At 34.7% G+C, this 24,269-nt stretch overlaps 1 protein-coding gene across 1 annotated transcript; it reads left to right on the top strand.

The window, feature by feature from the left end:
• The first annotated feature begins 7,271 nt into the window (after positions 1–7,271).
• On the top strand, positions 7,272–11,032 carry LOC131160357 (uncharacterized). Its single transcript, XM_058115976.1, has 4 exons — positions 7,272–7,820; positions 8,409–9,344; positions 10,004–10,351; positions 10,537–11,032. The coding sequence occupies exons 1-4, from the start codon at positions 7,659–7,661 to the stop codon at positions 10,810–10,812; spliced, it is 1,722 nt and encodes a 573-aa protein (XP_057971959.1). The 5' UTR covers positions 7,272–7,658; the 3' UTR covers positions 10,813–11,032.
• The last annotated feature ends 13,237 nt before the right edge of the window (positions 11,033–24,269 follow it).

Genomic DNA, 24,269 nt, shown 5'->3' with positions numbered 1-24,269 from the left:
ACCAACATATTGATTAAGCTAAGAATTCAAGAGACATTTGTGAATAATGATACTCTCTTAAATGAAAATTAGTTTCACTAGAGAAAGAGCAAGATGAAATTAAGAAGGATGTCGAATCCTTAGCTTCTAGCATATTAATCATGCTCAATATGAATTGGAGTCTACATTGAAAGCTAGAAAGGACCTTGATTCAATTTCTTCCATCTTCAAGGAAGATGCCAATAAAATTCAAATATTGAGGAAGGTTGTCGAGGACCATTATAATTCAAATAACACCTCCAAGTGGATGGCTACAAATATTTGATTTTATCATCGTTCTTTTTTAATGAGATATTTGTGCCTTTTCACCTTGGTATTATTTTTTTTTCATATATATATATATATAACATCATCAATGGGGTTTATATGTTTGATTATGCTAAACTTAGGAAGTATTCTTAAACTACTTACGTACCTTCACAAGATAAAGTCATAACATAGTTCAATTTTTTTATGAAGCCATTCATAGTTTTAACTCATGTGGACTAGGTGGATGCATTCACTAATCACCCCAGACTTGGTGGAATGCTTTAGTAGTTAAACGACATAAAACACTATTGTTGGACAATTTGTTTACCACCTTGGATTTGGAAGAGTGTTTTAGCAATTTGATCACACACAACACTATTGGTGGTTTGGTTTTTCAAATACCAATTTTATTTCACTTGAATTTAAAATGGAAAACATTAGGCATAATAATGTTTCAAGAATTTGTAATTGATGGATCTAGTTATTAAACCATCATTGTCAACTATTTTGATATATGGTTTGTGCATACTTCTTGTATGACATATGGTTTGTCCCACTTGGAAGTAAATTTATCTCCAGGACAATGTTTCATATTAATGGGTCTACAGACGACCAATATAATGTCATCTACTTGAAAGCATCATGGTCGAACTTTATTGTTAAAAGCTTTAAATAGACGTTCTTGATAGCACTCCAAATGTTGTTGATTCTAAAGTCTCCTTTCATCCAAGGCTTCTAATTTTTGTAATCGCACCAGAGCATTTTCTTCTTGATTCAATCCTTCCAAGATAGCCATCCTCAACAACGAAATTTGTTGCTCAAGTGGAAGCACTATCTTAACTCCATAAACAAGTGCATAAAGCATAGATTGTGTAGGCGCGTGATATGTCATATAATATGCCCATAAGGATTCTTCAGTTCTCTCATGCCAATCTTTTTTAGCTTTTGACATAATCCTTTTTTAAAATATTACAGAGTATCTTGTTGAATGCTTTTGCAAGCCCATTCACTGGAGCATTATACATTGAAGAGTCGTACTATTTGAAGTCAAACTTCTTGCATAGCTTATCTATTAAGCTATTGAAGACTTGCCTTCCATCATTAGTTATGAAACTAAGGAACACTATGTCGATAGAAAATATGAGTACGAATGAATTCAACAACATGCTCTTTCTTCACTTCTTTAAGAGGCAACTTCTACCCATTTTGAGAAGTAATTTTTGTTTTCTAAAATATATAAGTGTCCATATGATGATTTCAGCAAAGGCCCAACCACATCAAGTCCTTGAGCTTTGAAGGGCTAAGATGCTACTATGGGATTTAAAAATTCTAGCGATTGATGTATGTAATTAGCATGGTATTGGCAATATTGGAAAGTCTTTGCATACTCCATGGAGTCTTGTACCACTGTTGGCCTATAATGCATGGTATTGGCAAGGTTGGCAAGTCCTTGCATACTTTATGGAGTCATGTACCACTGTTGGCCAATAATAACTCATCCTTTTGATGCAGCTTAGAACTAGATTGGTGAGTGCCACAAATCCCTAAAATTTCTTCCTTCAATGCCTTTTTAGCCTCTTTTGATCTCAAGTATCGAAAAAAAAAATCCATAAAATGAATGACGATAAAGTGTAACTTTATAATAGGTAAACTTTGCTACTCATCGATGAATTTTAGTTGGATGTCGTCAATCATTTGGACGCCTTCCATGTTTAAGGAAATCAGTTATTGGTTGTTGCCAATCTTCCCTATCAATGATACAATTGAAGATGACTTCTAATTCTTGTTAGTCATCAATAATCAACAACACCTATCTTTGGTATATATACACTAGGATAGTTTCTTCTTCAAATATAGCAACAGTAGTGACAAGACTTGCCAAGGAATCAACTTGCCTACTTTCCTTTTTTGGGACATATCTATAATAAGGAAGTAAATATTCCTTTTTGAAATTATAATAAAATGGAAATTTATTAATTGTTAATTTGGAATCCCATAGACCTTTATTGTGAAAATGCCCCTTAAACAATGCATAGCAGAATATGTATATTGTGTAAAGGATCAAACAAAACCAAATGCAACAATATAAATGGTGATTATCCAGAATTACTCCACAACCACAACAATATAAATAAAGCAATAATAAGATCAACGACACTAGGAATTACGTGGTTCGGCATGACCTACATCCACGAGAGCAATCGATAAGGATTTCACTATGAAGATCACAAAATACACAAAACAATGAGTTTCAATGATCTTCACTCCTTCTCTTCTTTCTCTCTCACACAATATGCCCATAATGGAATATTTAACAACTCCACAGAGGTTTCCCTCTGAATACCCAACCTTCCTAACATTCATATTCAAAATTTGAAATCATCCTCGCAGCCCCGAGTCCATTCATCAACGAATAGGGTCCATTCGTCAATGATTAGTGTCCATTCATCGACAAATCAGGCCCATTCATCAAAGACTTTTGAATGTTTAAATTTTATCTGTTCTCGGTATCTCCACTCGTCGATGAATAAGGTCCATTCGTCGACAATTGCTTGCTGCACAAGGCCAACGACTTCAATACATGTTTTCTTCCCTTTTGTGTATGCACTCCACAAAGTATAAGAGCCACAAAATCACAACAATCTCCACCTTGGAGATTATACGCCCCTTAAGAGAACCTAAAAAAACATATTTGATTGCTCCGCCTTGACCTTAGAACGTTCGATTGGAACCATCTCCCTTCTAGCACTAGGAGACAAACACCAAGTCCAAGCGATGTCGCTTGAACTTCCTGATGGTAACTTCAGCTACTATCATCAACCTTGATACAGTTGTAGATGAAACACCCAAAGACTTCACCTTAGGCTTTCAATAAGACCATCTCACAACAATAAACACAAAAGCTGTTGCAAGCCTTATATCAACAAAGCCCTTGCATAGTCTTTAACTAAACTTACAACTGACGATACACTCTATTTCCTACCGAAACACCCCATTGCACAATCATGGGGAACCTTTGACATATCCCATAAATCACAACTCATCCTTGGGTACCGAACGGTAAACATTCCATATTGATTCTCCACAGAACCCCTTGAGACAGCAAACAAAATCTCTTTGCAGTTCCATCCATAAAGCCACCCTGAGATAACTCTGATCTCCTTGTAGCCCTGTCCAAAAAACCACCATGAGATAATTCTAATTTCTCTGCAGTTCTGTCCATGTGAATCAACAAACTAAGACCCATCTTGGCCGTACCCAACACATTCATGTCAAAAACTTTCAACAGAGTTCCCAACTAATTAGTCTCAGTTAAAACCTTTCTAGCCAATAACATGTTATTCACACCTTTCTAGCCAATAACATGTTATTCACATACAATAGATACATCACTCCACTGCATCCTATCATCCTCTTCCACACTAGAAGCCTCACTAACTCACACACCTGGTACATATGCAATACGTCCATTTTCTCCACTATAACACTTATTCTTCTATTTTCCCCTTTGCTATGCATTACAACTTGGAAAAATAGTAGAAACCTTGCTACTGGTAGTAATGAATACATAAAACACGAGAATGCCAAATTTATACCTGAGTGGTGGTCTGATAGTGTACATAGGCCCACCGTGATTCTGCTGGTCTCTTGAGCTGAAACTCCATGTAATATGACCAATGCCATTTTTGCCCTGAGTTTGTAGCTTTACCTGCATCACATGCCCATTCATACCATGATACTCTTGACTTGAGATAGAACTCCCCGCATTTCTGTCTTGAGTCCTTAAGTCCACCTAAATAACATGATTGCTGTTGCCGCAGTTTTCTAGCAACTGTTTCTCTTCCTTTACCTAAGTACGCTACTCCATGACTTCATCAACAAAAGCCATGTCCTCGATTATCCCTTTGTTTGCCACAGGATCACCTAACTTGAACCCACCTTTCTTATACCCCATAAAAATGTACTATCTGAACATAATACTAAGCCTAGATCCTCCATCACTAGATAGTGCACTAGTGGACATCCACTTACAACCGAGTAGTCTACCGCAAAATCTTTCCACAATTCACCTGCAACTTTCCTATCTAGCGATACCTTTGGCGATCGGTCACATGAGATATGAACCGTACTCACTGACTTCACCAAGAAATACCCTGTAAGCCTTGCATATGATCTGCACTGCTCACAACACTCCTTTAACAAAACCAGCGTACTTAGTCCCAATGTTCGACTTGAGAATCTCTTTCCTGGTCAGGTTTTCCACCTTAGCCACTGTATGAAGTACACTAAAACCCTTCATAATAAACCCACGAAATACATATGTCTATTCCTTGATTCTATCATCGTCGGTTCCCAAACATCTAAATACATGTAGTCACCCATATGCTTTAACCATATATGCCATAAGATATCTAACTCAGATTCAACAGCTGCAACTTTACCTACAACCGTAACATCCTGCAGTGTATAGATATTTCCCGCTACTTTTTCTCCTTTCATCACTATCGAGTCACCTTCACACACTTTCATTTCTCCACATTAAAACTTGTAACAATATCCATTACAATCTAAAGTACCCAATGAAATAACATTCTTCCTTAGACCCGGTTCATGCTTTACATCATATATGGTTTTTACAACACCATCATACATTCTGATTTTGACATTTCTAATAACAAATATTTTGCATGAAATATCATTTTCTATCAAAATACAACCAGTATAAATTGACTTGTAGGTGTCAAATCATTTTTTAGGATAAGAGCATATGGTATCTAAGATCTAAGAATCACCCGTGAGGCACTCTGAACCCAATGAAACACATAACATATCTTTATCATTACATTTTGAATCTTCCTTCACTACACTTGCAGATTCTGACAAACCCTTAGACATATATCGGTATTCCAATTTTTTCCAAACTAAGGTCGGAGAATTCTCATCCATGACAATATCATTAGTTAAACAAAGTTAAAAGGTTGATTTTTTTGTTACTCCCAATTCATTCAAAGTCGCTGCATCCATGCTATCCAATTGAATTTTGTATAAAACTTTCACCATACCTTACTACACCAAGAGATTCTTCACCCTTCTCTACCACAAACCGAGATTTCTGGTTACATCAAATTAGCAACATCAAATTTTGCATAAGAAGATGTAGATGCCATTACAACTTTCGCTCTGATACCAATTATTGTGAAAATGCCCCTCAAACAACGCACAACAGAATATGTATATTATGTAAAGAATCAAACAAAAGCAAATGCAACAATATAAATTGTGATTATCCAGAATTACTCCACAACCATAACAATATAAAGAAAGCAATAATAAGATCAACGATACCAGGAATTACGTGGTTTGGTAAAGCTTACATCCACAAGAGAAATCGGTAAGGATTTCACTATCAAGATCACAAAATATACAATACAATGAGTTTCAGTGATCTCCACTCCTTCTCTCCTTTATCTCTCTCTCTCATAATATACCTAGAATGACATATTTAACAACTCCACAAAGGTTTCCCTCTGAATACCCAACCGTCCTAACATTCATATTCAAAATTTGAAATCATCCTTGCAGCCCTGAGTCCATTCGTTGACGAATAGGGCCTATTCGTCGACAATTAGTATCCATTCGTCAACGAATCAGGTCCATTCATCGACGACCTCTAAATGTCTGAATTTTATCTCCTCTCGGTATCTTCATTAGTCTACGAATGAGGCCCATTCGTCGACAATTGCCTGCTGCACAACACCAATGACTTCAACATATGTTTTCCTTCCTTTTGTTTATGCACTCTACAAAGTATAAGAGCCACAAAAACACAACAACCTCTAAGTGTGAAATTTCCATTTTTGTAGCCATCAATAACTCAATAATCAATGCTTGACATTCAGTAACATTCTTTAAGCGTGGGGTATTGTTTGAGGAGGATGGCTCCATCCTATAAAGAGTGTGTAAAAGGGGCAGGACTCCACCCTATAAGGAGTGTGTAACGATTTTGCTCCGCTCGGTTAAGGGAGTAGGTTAGTCGAATCCTTAGGGGTTTGCTCAAGGCTAGGACGTAGGCGAAATTTACTGAACCTTGCTAAAAATCTCTGGGCAAATTTCTCTCTCCCTAATCTCTCTTTACATTTCAGCTCTTGCATGTGTTTATTTATATTGTTGTGATTATTGTGAATGCTTTAAATATTTATTGCACTTGAAGTTGATTGGAAAATTTTGACTGCTTGAGTTGTTTTTGATTGGGATATTGTTTGTGAATTGGGTAATTATTCCGCAAAATTTTTTAAAACCCAATTCACCCCCCTTTTGGGATTACACCATTCCCGTCAATACTTAAAATGTTATTTGGTAATCACAATTAATAATCAAATTAATAAATTTTATGACTACTAATAATAATAAATTCTAATCAATTATGATTAATAGTTATAGGAAAAATTAGTCCAATTATTATTAGTTGTCATAAAAGTTAAATTTAAAATTTATGGTAAGCTTCAAAAGATGGATAATTTTATTTATTGATGGATTTTAAATTCTAATAAACTTATTAAGTTATAAATTTATTAGACATATTCAAATTATTCAAAACATTGAAAAAACATCTCTAACACTTTATTTTTTTTTTGTTTTTTGTTTTTAAATCAAATTTGGGTTTAAGAAGAGTATTTGAATATTATTAAAATTTTTGAGACTTATATCTAATTACATGGTTAATTTTTATAATTTAACATACAAAATTAATATTTCATATTAGTTAATTTTATTATTTAACAGTGTCATTTCTTAGTAATTTTTAAAATCATATTCTATGCATAACACAAAATTTCTACTAGTATATAATTCTTTAAAAATACTAACCTTCTCCAGGTTTAACAAAAATATAGAAATTTCCTTAAAATTTTAAAAATATTAAAAAATTTTCATTAGATTCGCTAAAAGATAGACTTCTCTTGAAAAAAACTTAGTGCTTACGTTTTTGGTGAAGGCAATATCGTTTGAGGCAAAAGCGAACCATAATGAAAGAAGCAACGCTCAAAGGGGCTGGAGCTCCAGTAAAACTACGGCAGTAGCGGACCCACATTCGCCCTGAATCCTGATGCAAGGAAAACCTAATGGACATTAGCCCATCTCGTTCCTTAAGCCCAACACATTCTCTCTCTCTCTCTCTCGTTCGGCCCTGTGGCTTCCCCGTGAAGTCAGATCAGCACCACTTGCAACTGGCACTTCGAATTGGGAGCCCTGTTCTTCAAATTCCACCTTTTCTTTCTTGATTTTCAATTAAGCCGGTGTATGCGATCGAAAATCGGTGCTCCTTCAGTGTTCTATAAATCACGAAGGGCGAATTGTTTCGCTTTCTTGTCATGCGCCGCCTAGTTTTTCGCCCCATCTTCACTGCATCGGAACCTTATTGTCTTTCTCCCCAATTTTCTCGACAGTTTCCTTTACTCGGAAAAATGAATAACGGCAGCAACGGCGGAGAGGGTTCACTCCATACTTCCGATTTGCCCATTCACTGTGAACGTGTCAGTTGTCCTTCCGTCCCTTCATTTACTTTTTCCTCTTTGCTTTCTCATTTTTTTTGTGTTTCTTTATGATTTTCGTCTTCAGCTCTCAATCAACCATAAAAGCTTAATCTAAATTATAACGAGTACGTAATGCCAAAATTGAAATTTCCGGTTTTCTTTCTCTTTTTCTACCCTAGTATCATGCGTTTTATATTTTTTTCCTTCATATTGTTCCCCTGATGTTCGACAAAATGATTTTTCAATTACCAAGAATATGAACAGTAATCGTGTATTGTGCATGTTTGATTTTGCGCAGAATTTGAAGCAATCGGCTTGGATTAACTTTATAATGACCTTTTTCGAAATTTGGCGCTTCACAACTGCTTTCGGCACTTTCAAATGTTTAAAATTTTTGTTTTTGCACGAAGCAACTTACTTTGATTGTAATTCAAGCAACAGGCATACATTCGTTAGTGGCATTTTAATCTTTGTTCTGCATAATAATTTGTGTGCGATCTCCTACAACCTTTATAATATAAAAATTGTTTTTAAATTAATAGTTTCTATTTTGGGGAAAACCCATCACTCATTTCTACCACCTCACAGGTTGGGGCTGATGGATCCTCTCCTGGTTTCTCTTCTCGTAGCGAAGGTGTTTATTCCGAGAAAGAAGGACAAGCTTCCCTACGGACAAAATGTGGATGGCAGCAGCTTAATTCTTCATCTGTTAGACATGAGATGTTTCCAAGATCAGAAATACCTAAGTTGAGAAGTGATTCTGTAGAAGTGGGTAGCAATGCAAATCAACCAAATTCATTGTCCCCTTCAAGCCCATCTTATGACGCTGAATTCCCTACACTTGCTTCCAGTTTTAGCTCTAGTTCAAAACGTAAGGGTACTAATTTCAACAGTGGAAGAGCTAGAATTGAGCTAGCACCAGAGGGAAAGGCAGAGGAATTTAGTTCACAGCAGGGCTGGGAATCACCCGATGAGAGTCTCACTTGTGAGCAGGATGAGTTTTCTCTGCCTTCTCGGTTTGGGAAGAAGAGTACACCACCACCTAATTTTAGAAGACAACAGTTTGGACAAAGTCGTAGAAAGAATGTTACGGGTACCAATTTCAACTGTGGAAGAGTTAGAATTGAGCTAGAACCAGAGGGAAAGGCGGAGGAATTTAGTTCACAACAGGTCTGGGAATCACCCAATGAGAGTTTCACTAGTGAGCAGGATGAGTTTTCTCTGCCTTCTCGGTTTGGGAAGAAGAGTACACGACCACCAAATTTTAGAAGACAACAGTTTGGACAAAGTCATAGAAAGAATGTCATGGGAATGAGAAAGCCAGATTTTTCTCCAAAATTACATGTGGTTAAACCATTTGATATCTGCGAGCCAGAAGGTGGAAATGGCGTTGTAGCAAATGCATCTTTGGATTCAAACGACGTGGTGGAATTTGGTGAATTAGAAAACCCCATAGAAGGTGCTCGCCGGGTTCTGAGATCTGGGATGGTATTATTAAAAGGTTACCTTTCCCAGAGTGAACAGGTGCTTCTTCAAGTCATCCTTATATTTTTGAAAGACCTTATATCCTATATTTGGAGTGCTTTTGAATTTGAATAAAATGTAATATAAAATTACATTGAAAAATTTTCAAATCCATCTAAATCCAATTCCAAATCTAAGACTTGAAATATATACTCTCAAATGCAGCATTAGAATTAATGAGCTTGACATTATTTTCTGATTTGTGACATTACAGTTAAAAGCATAGAATTCCCAATTATAAGGGATGTGAAGGAGGTTTTAAGCTAACTGATTAGTTCCTGGACTTTGCTCAAAACGTATGCCCACCACAAATGAAAATCAGATACATGAATGAAGAATTAGCACAGATGTTCAAACTAATTTTGAATTCGCATTTTGGTATTCCTTCACAAATCGATAGCACAGGTTTTACAGAGTGCAAGGATGAGCGGGCATATATTTTGATTTGACCCCATTTGCATGCTTAATAAACCCCCACCTCAATGTAATCGATAATTGACGTCATGAAGACTCCTTGCCAATTGGCATAATTGTGCTTGACATCCAATCTTAATGCATGGATAGTTTTTTGCAATTTTTTCTATTTTTTTTCATCATTATTTTTGTTCTTATTTTCTATATTTACAAACCCTTTATATTTTCTACGTATATTCCTCTAGATTGAAATAGTGAAGAAATGTAGAGATCTTGGTCTTGGCCCCGGAGGATTTTACCAGCCTGGTTACAGTGATGGAGGAAAGCTTCGTTTGCAGATGATGTGTCTTGGTCTGGATTGGGATCCTCAGACAAGAAAATATGATAAGACACGGCTTTTCGATGGCTCCGAATCTCCGGATATTCCTCGAGAATTTGATCTCCTGGTTAAAAGAGCCATCCAAGATTCCCATGCTCTTATCAAGGAAGACGATGTTGAAGTAAGCAATGTTGAAGATGTACTGCCTGCCATGACTCCTGATATATGCATTGTCAACTTCTATACGACCAGTGGAAAACTTGGTCTTCATCAGGTTGTACTAAACTACCGTATTTCCCTTATATCTACAGAATCTCTTGCTTGCATTGAACTTATATTCGCATGTGATGTCACGTTGTCAAGTAAAAAGTAAGAACTGCTGTAGGGGATAGTCCTTTTGCATTTAAAAGAAGTTTGTTACCCTATTTCTGACAGACATTTCGATCTTTCTATTTATAGGATCGCGATGAAAGCGAAGAGAGTCTCCACAAAGGATTGCCTGTTGTCTCTTTCTCCATAGGTGACACTGCTGATTTCTTATATGGAGATAGGAGGAATGCGGACAGGGCAAGCAATGTTCTATTGGAATCAGGTGATGTTTTGATTTTTGGGGGGAAGTCTAGACATGTTTTCCATGGAGTTCCATCCATTATGCCTAATTCTGCTCCCAAGTTCCTACAGGAAGAAACAAATCTTCGCCCTGGACGTCTCAATCTTACGTTTAGACAATATTAAAACCTTCTTGATTACCCTCACTATTAAGGAAAAAGAATGATGTCATTAGATTGTTTACAGTAAAGTTGCAGAAGAATCAAAGTTGTATTGTTGATCATAAACCAATGGAAGGTGTAGAGTAACATGATTCTCGTTGTTGTTGTTGTATTAATTGCATTTGATAACTTCAGCTCCCACTGTGAATGCATCTTTCCTTTCTTTAGGTTGGGAAATTGTCTTATGCTCTTCCATTGTGTTTGAAAGGATGGAGTTCGAAGTAGTGTTTGGATTTCAGGAAATTTGGACAAAGTGAGCAATGCTCCTCACCATTAATACCTTCAAATTTGAATGAAAAATAAAATTATGTTTAAAGTTACAAAAGCCCACAAAGTTTTTTAAAATATAAAATTAACTTTGCCTACTGTAAAAAATCCTCTAATTGTTTACATGTTGCAACTCACTACACTTTCACTCATTTAAAAGTTTGCTAATTTGTGTTAAACAATAATTATATTTAATTTTTAAAATTAATTTTATGAAAAAATAAGATCAAAAAATAATTATATTTAGATTACATGTTATTTCAGAAATTTAGTTTTTATTAGCTTTAAATAAAATAGCATTTTTCAATATTGCATGATCTTATATTATATGATAGGTTTGATTCAATAAATAAATATTAACTATTATAGTGTTTTGCATTGTATTAACTCCTGCTTTATAATATGACAATGAAGAAATTTTATATGCATTATTTTATTATATTAAAATTATCATCTCATAATTGATTGTAAATAGGCTTTATATAAATTACAAAAAAAATATATTAAGATGAAGTTTTATTATTCTTTTTCAATTGTGTTTTGTATGGATAAGTTTAAAATATTACTTTATTATATTTTATTTAACATCAAGGTAATATCATTGAAATAAAAACCGTTCTATGCAAAAGTTCTTCCAACAAATATTCAAGTAGTATTTATTAATATTATAAAAATTATAAAATAAAAAATCATAGGAAAAAATAAAGAAATTCTTATTTTCTTTAATTTAAATTTTCAAGGTGGAAGTATTTTTTTTTTTAAATGTATTTGATAATAATTTTCATGAAATGTAAAAAATATTTTTTTAGTTAGTTAACAAAATTTTGTATGATTTAATGCATTGAAAAGAAAACAAAATCACATGAATTTTTACTAATAATTTCCACAAAGCACGATATTATAATATTACATTCAATATATGTTGCTGAAAAGGAAAGTAACACTTTAATTGGAAAAAAAAAGGAGTTTAAAGAAATTCATAAGGTTACAGAAAAAATTATTATAAAAATTAATTTAAAATTAATAAAGTAATAAAAAGTGACTTAGTAATACAATATATTATCTGAGTTGGACACTTGGCTAATTCCGCGGAATGATAGATTTGCCTAACAACAATAATAACAAAATCAAGTCTTAAGTTCGACTAGGTGGGGTCGACTATATAAATCATTTTTTGCCAATTTATGCGATCATGGATCATTTCTTTCGACAAATTCAGGGATATTAAATCCTTACTCACTATCTCCTCTCAAATTATTTTAGGCCTACCCCTACCCCTTCTACTGTCATTCACAGTAACTAACTCACTCTTTCTCATTAGCGCATTATGTGGCGTATGTTGCAAGTATTTATACCATTTGAGTCGTTCATCCTTTATCTTATCTTCTATAGGAGGTACACCTAACTTATCGCGAATATGTTCAATCCTTAGTTTATCTTTCAATGCTATACCATTCATCCATCTAAGCATTCTCATCTCGGCAACTTTTACTTTTTGGAAATTCTGTTTCTTAGTCGCCCAACATTTTAATTTATATAACATAGTTGGTCTTATAACTGTCGTATAAAACTTCTCTTTTAATTTTAAAGGTATTCTATGAACACAAAACACACTTGAAACACTTCTCCATTTTACCCAACCTGCTTTAACTCTATGCATTACATTATTTTCAATTTATCCTTCATCTTACATAATAGATTCAAGGTATCAAAATCTAGAAGTGCTATTTATTTCTTCATTATCAAGTTTAACTTTGTCTCCAATATTCCTCCTATAAAAACTAAACTTACATTTCATTTATTCTGTTTTATTTCTACTTATCCTAAAGCCTTTAGATTCCAAAACTTCTCTCCATAATTCTAACTTAGCCTCTACTTCATCCATAGTTTCATTAATTGTAGTGACCCGAAGAATAATAACATTTTAATAATAAGAGGGAGAGAAAATAGACACAGAAACAGAAGGAGGCCGTAGACTTCATCGATGACATTGCATTTTGGAGATAATATTAAATAATCATAATTTCAGAAAATTGCCAAGCTTCGTCGATGAACACAGGGTCTCGTCGACAAAGGTCTTCAGAATTTCGTCGACGAACACAGGGCTTCGTCGACGAGAAAATACCGAGAGACAGTTCGGGCTGCTCTGAATTTCGTTGACGAACACAGGGTTTCGTCGACGAATTTTGTGAAGGGCTCGTCGACGAGGTGACGTGTCTCGTCGACGAACCTGGCCCTATAAATAGTGGAAATCCGAGATTTTTATCATTTTTCACCGAGCTCTCTCTCTCTACGATTCTCTCTCCCTTCTCTCTTCGTTTTCGGCCCCACTAGTCACCGGATCGACGATCTAAAGCTACCATGACGCTCCTGGTGGAATTCTCTACAAGTTTGCTGGAGCGGATCGTCGAGAAAACGAAGTTGGATTTCATCACAAATTCAGGGTAAGGTCTTTTATTGAGTTTTTGACTTTCTGACAGTTATAGGAAATGATATAGACTAAGAAATACTAATGTTTTCTTCTGGGACATTATGTTTTCGGAATGTTGAGTTAGGAATCCCGCGAGTATAGAGCCAGATTTTTATAGGGGTCTTTCAAAGTTGAGGTAAGGAAAATATGCTATGCTAGGAGTTTTTGTAATGATATTAGAGATTTTATAGATGCATAACTACACCATTTTACTATACAGAATTTTTCAGAATATGAGTTTGAAATAGTATTTGTTTTAGAATATGAGTTTAAATGCTTGTGTGGCCTGAGTAGATTTTTATGAGGTGAAGAAATTTATACAGTGATTATAATATATCATACTATACCGATTTGAGGGACGGCAATACGTAATGCCTCAATCTCAGTGAGAGATTATACAAATTATACAGATAAGGATATACATATACAGAGAAATTTACATGCATATACAGTTTTTATACGAGTAGTTTTATGAACAGATATATATATATATATATATATATATATATATATATATATACATATACATGTATGCATATTTATTCAGATCAGTATGTGTATCACAGTTTTATATAGAAGGTTATATATACAGAGATTACATCATTTACAGTACATAAAGAAAGGGTTACGGTAATTTTGAAAACATGATGAAAACAGTAAAAGAGTATATATGTATATATGTATATAGTATCAGATCCCTGAGGAAAGATACATAGATAGATACAGATAGAGTGCAACCACATATCTCAGATAGTATGTGGGTACCGTCAGCTGTACTCGGAGAGTATGTAGCTCCCCAGTACACTGGGTTGAGGGGGCCAGTTTAACAAGGTAGTAGCCAGTCCCGAGCTTAGTAGAGGATGCAGTTTGGCCGGTCTAAGGTAGTGTAGAGTATGATGACTTATCTGGAGGGCCGACCAGATAGAGTCCTGCCTAAGGGCCGCACAACCCTGTTATAAGGGGTCAAATCATGACGTACAGAGTCCCAAGGAATAAGTACAATTATATCTATATGTATACAGTTTTATAGTATATGATGAGTATAGTATGATATTGTTAGTATGAAAAGTACAAAACATATGATACAGTATATTTTAATTGAGAAAGAAAGAAATGTTTGAAAGATATGTTTTACAAATTATTTATTGCATTACAGTTCAATTGCTATTTTTAAGTATTTTTAACTTAGTTGCCACACACTAGCAATAACATATTTCCACTTACTGAGCGTCGACTCACCCCATTATTTTTACCATTTTTCAGGTGAGCGAGCTAGGCGAGCAGATTAGGCTCGCCGATAGAATGTAGTTAGATCACCCTGGTTATAGGGTGAGTTTTTGTCAGAGTTGTATATCTTTTTGAGTAGATGATACTGGAGGGGCATTTTGTATGGTCTGTATATTCTGGATTCTGGTATTATACAGTTTATGTATAATGGTTATATGATTTATGTTTCCGCAGCGTATGAATGTTTGTTGTATATATATATATAAAAAATGGATAGAATTTTGAGGACGTTACATTAATTATTACAATATTATCTGCAAACAACATACACCATTAAACCTCTCTTTGAATACTTTTAGTTAGTTGGTCCATCACTAAAGCAAAAAGATAAGGACTCAAAGCAGATCCTTGATGTACAACTAGGGTGAATGGAAATTGTCTAGTTTCTCCATCTATAGTCCTTACACTACTTATTACTCCATCGTACATATCCCTAATGACATCAGCATACCTACTATGTACACCTTTTTTTTTCTTTCTAAAACCCACAATAAAACTTCCCTAGGTATCCTAGCATATGCTTTCTTTAGGTCAATAAATATCACATGCAAGTCTCTCTTCTTTTCATTAAACTTTTCCATTAATCTTCTTAAAAGATATATAGCTTCTATGGTAGATCTCCCAAGCAAATTGATTTTCAAAGACCTTTGTTTGTAACCTTAATCTTTGTTCAACTACCATTTCTCAATGTTTAATCGTATGACTCATAAGTTTAATTCCACGATAGGTATTACAATTTTGAATATCTCCTTTATTTTTGTATACAAGTATTAAAGTTTTTTTTCCTCCATTCATCTTGCATTTGCTTAGTTTTTATAATTGTATTAAATAAATTAGTTAATCATATAATTCCGTTATCACCTAAGCATTTCCAAACTTCAATTGGGATGTTATTCGGTCCTACAGCTTTCCCATTTTTCATATTTTTTTAGTACAAACTTAATTTCATTAACTCTAATTTTGTGAATAAATCTCATATTTTTAGTATTTTCTTTATTTGACAATTTTAAATTTAAGCCTTCTATTTGGTTTTCATTAAATAACTTACTAAAGTAACTTTGCCATCTTTCTTTAGTGTCTTTGTCCTTAAACAAGACAATATTATCCTCACTTTTTATACATTTTACATTTCCTAAGTCTTTATCCTTCCTTTCTCTAACTTTAGTAAGTTTAAATATATCTCTTCCCCCTTCTTTTATAATTATAATATGTCTTTTCTCCTTTAATTTACTTATATCTTCTTTATAACCATACATTTTTCCTATGAAAAATGCTATACATTTCAAATGGATTGACACAACCTTTTTAGAAAAGAAAGTTAATTAAGAAAGTAATTTATAATGGGGGATAAATGTTCATAAGCCATTGAAAAAAAATGATGAAAAATATACAAGCCCATGACACCAAGAAATTATATAGGGGAGTTCTATTGCTACATGGTCATATGTCTATTTCCTAAATTATATACATATTGAAAATGAGTTCACCTCTTTACATATTTGATATTAATGAATGTAAGATCAATTTGTCATATGTCTAACATTTAAAATATTGGCACACAGACATAGGGGGTGGCAACATGGGTTAACGGGTCGAGTTCAGGTGGGCTATAAACGGGTAGGGATTAAATGAGTTTGGGTTTGGGTTGACCCATTTAATAATGAGTGACTAACATATAAACCCAAACTCACCCGTTTAATAAATGAGTTGTAAATGGGTGACCTGTTTAAAAAAATCATTTATGTATTTTAATTTTTTTTCATAATTTTTTTTAAAGAAAATCACTCCTTATTTTATTTATTAAATATTAACAAAAACATAAAATGTAAAAATAAAAATGTTTGTACATCTCTTTGAGTATCTGAGATGAGTAAGACAAATATTGAGAGTGAGAGGGAGATGGAGACTGAGAGTGAGACTAAGAGGGAGACTAAGAGGGAGAGTGAGAAGAAGGCTGAAAGTGACAGCGAGAGGGAGACAAAGATTGAGAGGGAGACTGAGAGTTGTAGGGAAATTATCATGAAATTCCCAAAAAACAACAAATAGAGTTACAGAGATTTCACTATTATCAGGGAGAAATACAGAGTGCAGTAGTGCAGTTTTTCTCCTCTCTCAAAAATTGCGGCAAAAAAAAAAAAAAAAACCCTAATTACCAAAACAACGGTTTCTATATATATCCTGCGCACGTGATTCACAATGGGCTATAAAACGGGCCAAAATATTTTTCTCGAGGGTAGGAGGCTTGTCCATAAGCACTACGACTTGGGCCAATTTAGATCAAATACAACTAGACTCCACAAAGCCCAACAAATCTCCCACTTGGAGACTAGTTCAAACACCAACATCAACTGCAATCCTCCAAAAGAACAATCCCTTATCCTTACAACTCATCCTGCTGTACTCAAGCTAGAAGGCCAACTGAAACTGCACACAACTTCAACTTCTCTATAGTGACATCCTTAGTCAACATGTCTGTTGGGTTCTTAGATCCATAGATCTTCTCAAGTATTACCAGCTTATCTATTGGAATTGGTGTATTCCAAAGGGGGGGGGGGTGAATTGGGTATTTAAAACTTTCTAGGTTGAATTCAATTTCAAAAGCAATAATACACAACCTAGAGTTTGTCTATGGAATCCAAAATGCGCAGATAAATAAAATGTGCGAAAATTAAATCATGCGCAACATTCACACAATAACATACATGTGTAGGAATATAAATTGCGAAAATGTAAAGTACACACACCATATGTTATCGGGGTTCGGCCAACTGTGCCTATGTCCCCGCCTCTAGCTCGCAAGCCTAAGGATTCTACTAATGCTCACTTAACGGGTGGAGCGACACCGGTTACAACCAGGTCAATTAACAGGGCTGACTTCAACCTACAACTGCACCTTATCTCGATGGTGCATCAAACTTTCCTAATCGGGTCAGAGCCAATCTTGGACTATTTACCAGGACTAGTCTCCTTGTTCAGGTCCATGCCTGGAATACAAAAGATATAAAATTTACGTACAAAAAAATGCTTCTTACACAAGCAGATATGTACCACTATGCACAAGCACAGTATAATCAATGCACCTCAAGATGGCAAGATCTATAAGCTCAGTGCAAATATGTGTGTAATAACATTCAAGTTAATGTCACTAAGCAATCAAGTGCAAATCAATTGATCTTTGAAACAATATACATAAATATATCTCAATCACAAATAGGGTTTCAAAGATTTCCAAGAGAGTGACCAAATATCTCAAAAAGATTTTCAAAAACTTTAAGCACAAAAGATATTAGAAAACCAAACTTGTTAAAAATGTTTTCTAGAAGAACACAAACCAAGCTCAAGAGTCTTGCAATCAATATGCAAAGACACACAAGCTAGAAAGATTTTTCCCACGCAATAAATTTATGAGCTAAATCTATAGGGAAAATTTATAGCTTACTCTCATTAACAAAATCAACACTCAATCAAAACCAAGAGAGTATAACTTGTAAAGGGAATGTAGGTGATCTCAATATGCTTTTACTCAATAAGATTTTCAAAAAAAATGAGCAAGGGATGAATATTAGGGTTTGAATATGAAGGAATAGCTCTCAAAACTTCAAAGGAAATTTTGCTAATAAAAATCCCTAATCCTATATTTATTAAGCAAATGAGCTCCTATTTATAGATATTGGAAGAATTATGACCGTTGGGGACACCAAGGGAATTATTAAAATTATTTTAAAAGAGTTTAAGAAAATTAACCCTGCTTAAATTCGGTAATATTTTGACAACCCGAGAAGATCGGTTGACCATTTTTAAGGTTCAGTTGAGCATCTCACTAAGTTCGGTTGATTAGGGGATTTTTGAAATACAGGTTCGGTCGACCGTACAAAGGCGATTCTGAACCCTCCGAGGTTCGATCGACTAGACTAAGTTTGATTGACCGAACTTCATATACTTCGGTCAACTGAGTCCTTTTGAATCTAGAGGTTTGGTCGACTAGGGCATTGGGACTTCCCACATGTCCATTCGGTTGACCAGGGCGTTGGTATACATTTTAGGATGGTCGACCGAGTGGTCAACATTTTGACCCCGGAAAGGTTCAATTGACCAAAGGGTTTCTGTGTGTTGGGGTTCAATCGACCGAACACACCAACATTGTTCATTTATTTTCTAACTTCCCTTTTAAAGATACCCCTAATCATATATTCTAAGTTATAGGGGACTTTTTCATGCAAACTTTGGGTCCTATGGTCAGTCTAGGGTCATTTTTGAGTTAACCTTAACAATCCGGTGTCGGTCAACTGAAAGGTGATTCCTAAGGTCAACTATGGTCTTGAGCTTATATTCTCTACCATGCATGATATGCAAATTATTACAGACCTTTGAAATTAATAATATTATAGACCCAAAATGAAATACAAATTACAAGACATAAACATGTTAGGTCTTCATTTTCTTCAAGTCCATGTGCATCATATGATACTACTAATTTATCTTGCACACAAACTAGATCACACATAAGATCCTTGTGTTTCGTCAGCATCAAAATTAGAAATTGGACTAAAAAAGTCAACATTATCTTCAAGAAGGTAACATATAAAGTGGTATTTTGTTTGTATATGCTTCGACTTTGAATGAAAAGCCAATTTTTTAGTAAGAAAAATTGCACTTTGACTGTCACTGTGTATAATGCCCATCTCTTGCTTCTTACCCAATTCATGTAAGAAGTCATGTAGTCAAATCATCTCATTTCCAGCTTCAATTGCTGCAACATACTCAGCAAGCCCAAGATATAGTTGTACCACCTAGAGTAAATACAAACCTAGTAGTACTCTTTCTATTATCAATATCACCAGTAAAATCAGCATCTACATAACCCTGTAGTTTCAAACTTGCACTTGTGAAGCAAAGACATGTATCTGATGAACCCCTTAGATATCTCAGAATCCACTTGACTGCCGCCCAATGCTACTTTCCTAGCCTACTCATGAATTTGCACACAACTCCCACTGCATGTGCAATGTTTTGCCTTGTACATACCATAACATACATCAAGCTGCCAAAAGCTGAGGCATAGAGCACCTTGCTCATATGGTCCCTTTCTTCTTCTATCTCTGGTGACTATTCTTTACTTAGTTTGAAATGACTACCCAAGGGTGTGCTCACTGGTTTAGCTTCATTCATGTTGAACCTATTGAGAATTTTCTTCACATACTCTAACTGTGAAAGCTTCAATGTACCATTAGCCTTGTCTCTAATGATTCTCATACCAAGGATTTGCTTTGTAGCTCCCAAATCTTTCATTTCAAACTGTTTTGACAATTGCTTCTTTAGATTATTAATCTCTTTAATGCTAGACCCTGTAGTGAGCATATCATCTACATACAATAGTAAAATGATGTAAGAAGTGCCAAAAAACTTAACATAGCAACAATGATCAGATTCACATCTCTTGAACCCAATTCTATGCTTAAAACTATCAATTTTCTTGTACCATTGTCTTGGAGCTTGTTTTAGGTCATACAAGCTTTTTCTCAATTTGCAAACTAGATTCTCTTGTCCCAGAATAATGAACCCTTCTAGTTGAATCATGCAAATGTCTTCCTCTAAGTCACTATGAAGGAATGTCGTCTTCACATCTAACTGCTCAAGATGTAGGTTTTCTGCAGCCACCATTCCCAGTACCAGTCTAATTGTTGACATCTTCACAAAATATTTTTGTGTAGTCAATGCCCTTCTTCTGCTGGAACCCTTTAACAACTAATTTGGCCTTATAAATCTTGCTACCATCATTCTCATTCTTTGTTTTGTATACTCACTTGTTGTGTAAAGCCTTCTTCCTTATTGGCAATTTAGTTAGTTCCCATATGTGATTCCCCAAAAAGGAATCCATCTCATCCTTCATGGCTAACTCCCACTTGCTCGAACTTTCATCCTGCAAGGCTTCATCATAACACTCTAGCTCACCACTATCAGTCAATAGGAGATAATTTAAAATGGGTGAATAATGTTGTGGAGGTCTAATGGTCTTGGAAGATCTACGGACCTTAACTATAGGTGTACTCTGATCTACCTATGTTGATCATATAGGTCACACCTGGTTTTGATTATGACAAATACTCATTTTATCTAATGAGTGTTTGAGATTATGTGCAGGAACCTCAAATTGTCTAGATCAAGATGCACATGAAAGTAAATAAAGCTTAAAGACCAATTCATGTCTAGAATTGTAATTATAAATCATTATCTCATCGGTGAATTTTGGTTGTGTAATAGTATTAGGGCTTTCTATATGTAATAATACACATTCAAATCACATGCATATTTTAATACGAAGCTCTATGCTCAATAAATGAAAATGACCTTAGAATGACCTAGGTTTTTACCCTTACAAACACCGATCTTTTTTTGGTGTCTTTCACAAGGACAAAAAATGACCTGCGCTACACTCACCTTGCACCTATGAATGTTTAAACACTTGAATAGGGTTTGTGTGAATCATAACAGGATTGGAATGCACACTTTGTGCACTTTCAGTCGCTAACCTTGGCATATTCATGTCTGCCCGGTCGTCTAACCCCAGTCCACGTCAACGGTTGACCATGTCCCGGTTTGACCGAACCATTGTAGTTCAAATCCCTTGTCGAACCGAAACCTCCTGAGGTCAACATTTTGAACACCTGGTCGATCGAGTCAAAATTTGAATACCAACTCTACTACCTAGTCGACCAGGGTCCGTCGGGAGTGTCCCAACTGTCTGGTCGACCGAACCGTCAGTTCAAAATGCCTGTCGACCGAACCTTGATAGAATGAAAAATCCTGAGCATTGTACATTTCGTCGATAGAGTCTCCAATTCAAAAGTGTCCTGTTCGAACCGAACCATATGAACTTTGCATTGGACCGGAACCTTCGTGTTTTCCCCTGATTTTTTACCTTGATTAATTTTTTTCAAATAAGGTTTAAAATAATTAAAATGTCTTTAACTTCCTAATAATTTCCAAATATAAAAGGTTACCTTTCCCAGAGTGAACAGGTGCTCTTCACGTCATCCTTATATTTTGAAAGACATGATATCTATATTTGGAGGCTTTTGAATTTGAATAAAATGTAATTAAAATTACATTGAAAAAGTTTCAATCCATCTAAAATCCATTTCCAATCTAGACTTGAAAATATATACTCTCAATGCAGAGCATTAGAATTAAGAGCTTGGACATTATTTTCTGATTTGTGACATTACAGTTAAAAGCATAGAATTCCCAATTATAAGGGATGTGAGAGGTTTTAAGCTAACTGATTAGTTCCTGGACTTTGTCCAAAACGTCATGCCCACCACAAATGAAAATCGATACATGAATGAAGAATTAGCCCAGAGTTCAAACTAATTTTGACTTTCGCATTTTGGTATTCCTTCACAATTCGATAGCACAGTTTACAGAGTGCAAGGAGGCAGGCGGCATCTATTTTGATTTGATTTGACCCCATTTGCTGATTAATAAACCCCCACCTCAAATGTAATCGATAATGACGTCTGAAGACTCCTGCCAATTGCATCATGTGCTTTGACATCCAATCTTAGCATGGATAGTTTTTGCAAAGTTTTTCTATTTTTTTTCATCAGTATTTTTGTTCTTATTTTCTATATACAAACCCTTTATATTTTTACGGATATTCCTCTAGATGAAATGTGAAGAAAATGTCGAGATCTTGGTCTTGGCCCGGCGGATGTTTACCAGCCTGGTTCCAGTGATGGAGGGAAAGCTTCGTTGCAGATGATGTGTCTTGACGTCTGGATGGGATCTCAGACAAGAAAAATGAGAAGACACGGCTTTTCGATGGCATCCGAAAGATCGGATATTCCTCAGAGATTGATCTCCTGCGTTAAAGAGCATCAGATTCCCATGCTCTTATAAGGAAGACGATTGTTGAAGTAAAGCAATGTGAATGTGAGATGTACTGCTGCCATGATCCGCTATATGCATGTCAACATTCTATTACGACCCAGTGGAAAACTTGTCTTCATCAGTTGTACTTAAAACTACCGTTTTATTCCCTATATATACAGAATCTCTGCTTGCATTGAACTTATATTCGCATTTGATGTTCACGTTGTCAAGTAAAAAGTAAGAAACTGCTTGTAGGGGATAGTCCTTTGGCATTTAAAAGAAGTTGTTACCCTATTTCTGGACAGACATTTCGATCTTCTAATTTATAGGATCGCCGATGTGTGTGAAGGCGAAGAGAGTATCACAAAAGGATTGCTGTTGTCTCTTCTCCATAGGTGACACGCTGATTCTTCTATGGATGAGAGATAGGGAGAATGCGGAAAGGGCAAGCAATTTCTATTGGACTCAGTGATGTTTTGATTTTTGGGGGAATTCTAGACATGTTTTCATGGAGTCCATCCATTATGCCTTAATTGACCAAGTTCTACAGGAAGAAACAATCTTCGCCTGGACGTCTCAACATTAAGTTTGGACAATATTAAAAACATTCTGATTACCCTCCTTATTAAGGAAAAAAGAAATGATGTCATTAGATTGTTTACAGTTAAAGTTTGCAGAAGAATCAAAGTTGTATTGTTGATCATAAACCAATGGAAGGTGTAGAGTAAAGAGTCTCGTTGTGTTGTTGTATAATTGCATTTGATAACTCAGCTCCCACTGTGAATGCATCTTTACTTTCTTTAGGTTGGAATGCTTATGCTCTTCCATTGTGTTTGAAAGGATGGAGTCTCGACAGTAGTGTTTGGATTCAGGAAAAATTTGGACAAAGTGCGCATGCTCCTCAACATTTAATACCTTAAATTGAATGAACAATAAAATTATATTTGTTTAAAGTTACAAAGCCCCACAAGTTTTTTAAATTAAAAGATAAAATTAACTTTGCCTACGTTAAAAAATCTCTAATTGTTTACATTGTTGGCAACTCACTACACTTTCACTCATTTAAAAGTTGCTAATTTGTTGTTAAAAACAATAAGTATATTTAATTTAAAATTAATTTTATGAAAAAATAAATCAAAAAAAAATTAATTATATTTAGATTACATGTTATTTCAGAAATTGAGTTTTATTAGCTTTAAATTAAAATAGCATTTTCAATATTGCTGATCTTATATTATATGATAGGTTGTTTCATAAATAATATTAACTATTATAGTGTTTTGAATTGTATTAACTCCTGCTTTCTAATATGACAAGAAGAAAGAAATTTTATATGCATTATTTATATTATATTAAAAATTATCATCTCTAATTGATTTTGTAAATAGGCTTTATATAAATTACAAAAAAAATATATTATGATGAAGGTTTATATCTTCTTTCAATTGGGTTTGTAGGATATTAAGTTTTAAAATATACTTTATATATTTATTAACATCAGGGGGTAATATCATTGAAATAAAAAC

Source organism: Malania oleifera, chromosome 7, assembly GCF_029873635.1.
Source record: "Malania oleifera isolate guangnan ecotype guangnan chromosome 7, ASM2987363v1, whole genome shotgun sequence".
Taxonomy (NCBI): Eukaryota; Viridiplantae; Streptophyta; class Magnoliopsida; order Santalales; family Ximeniaceae; genus Malania; species Malania oleifera.
This window is presented reverse-complemented; position numbering and strand designations above follow the sequence as displayed.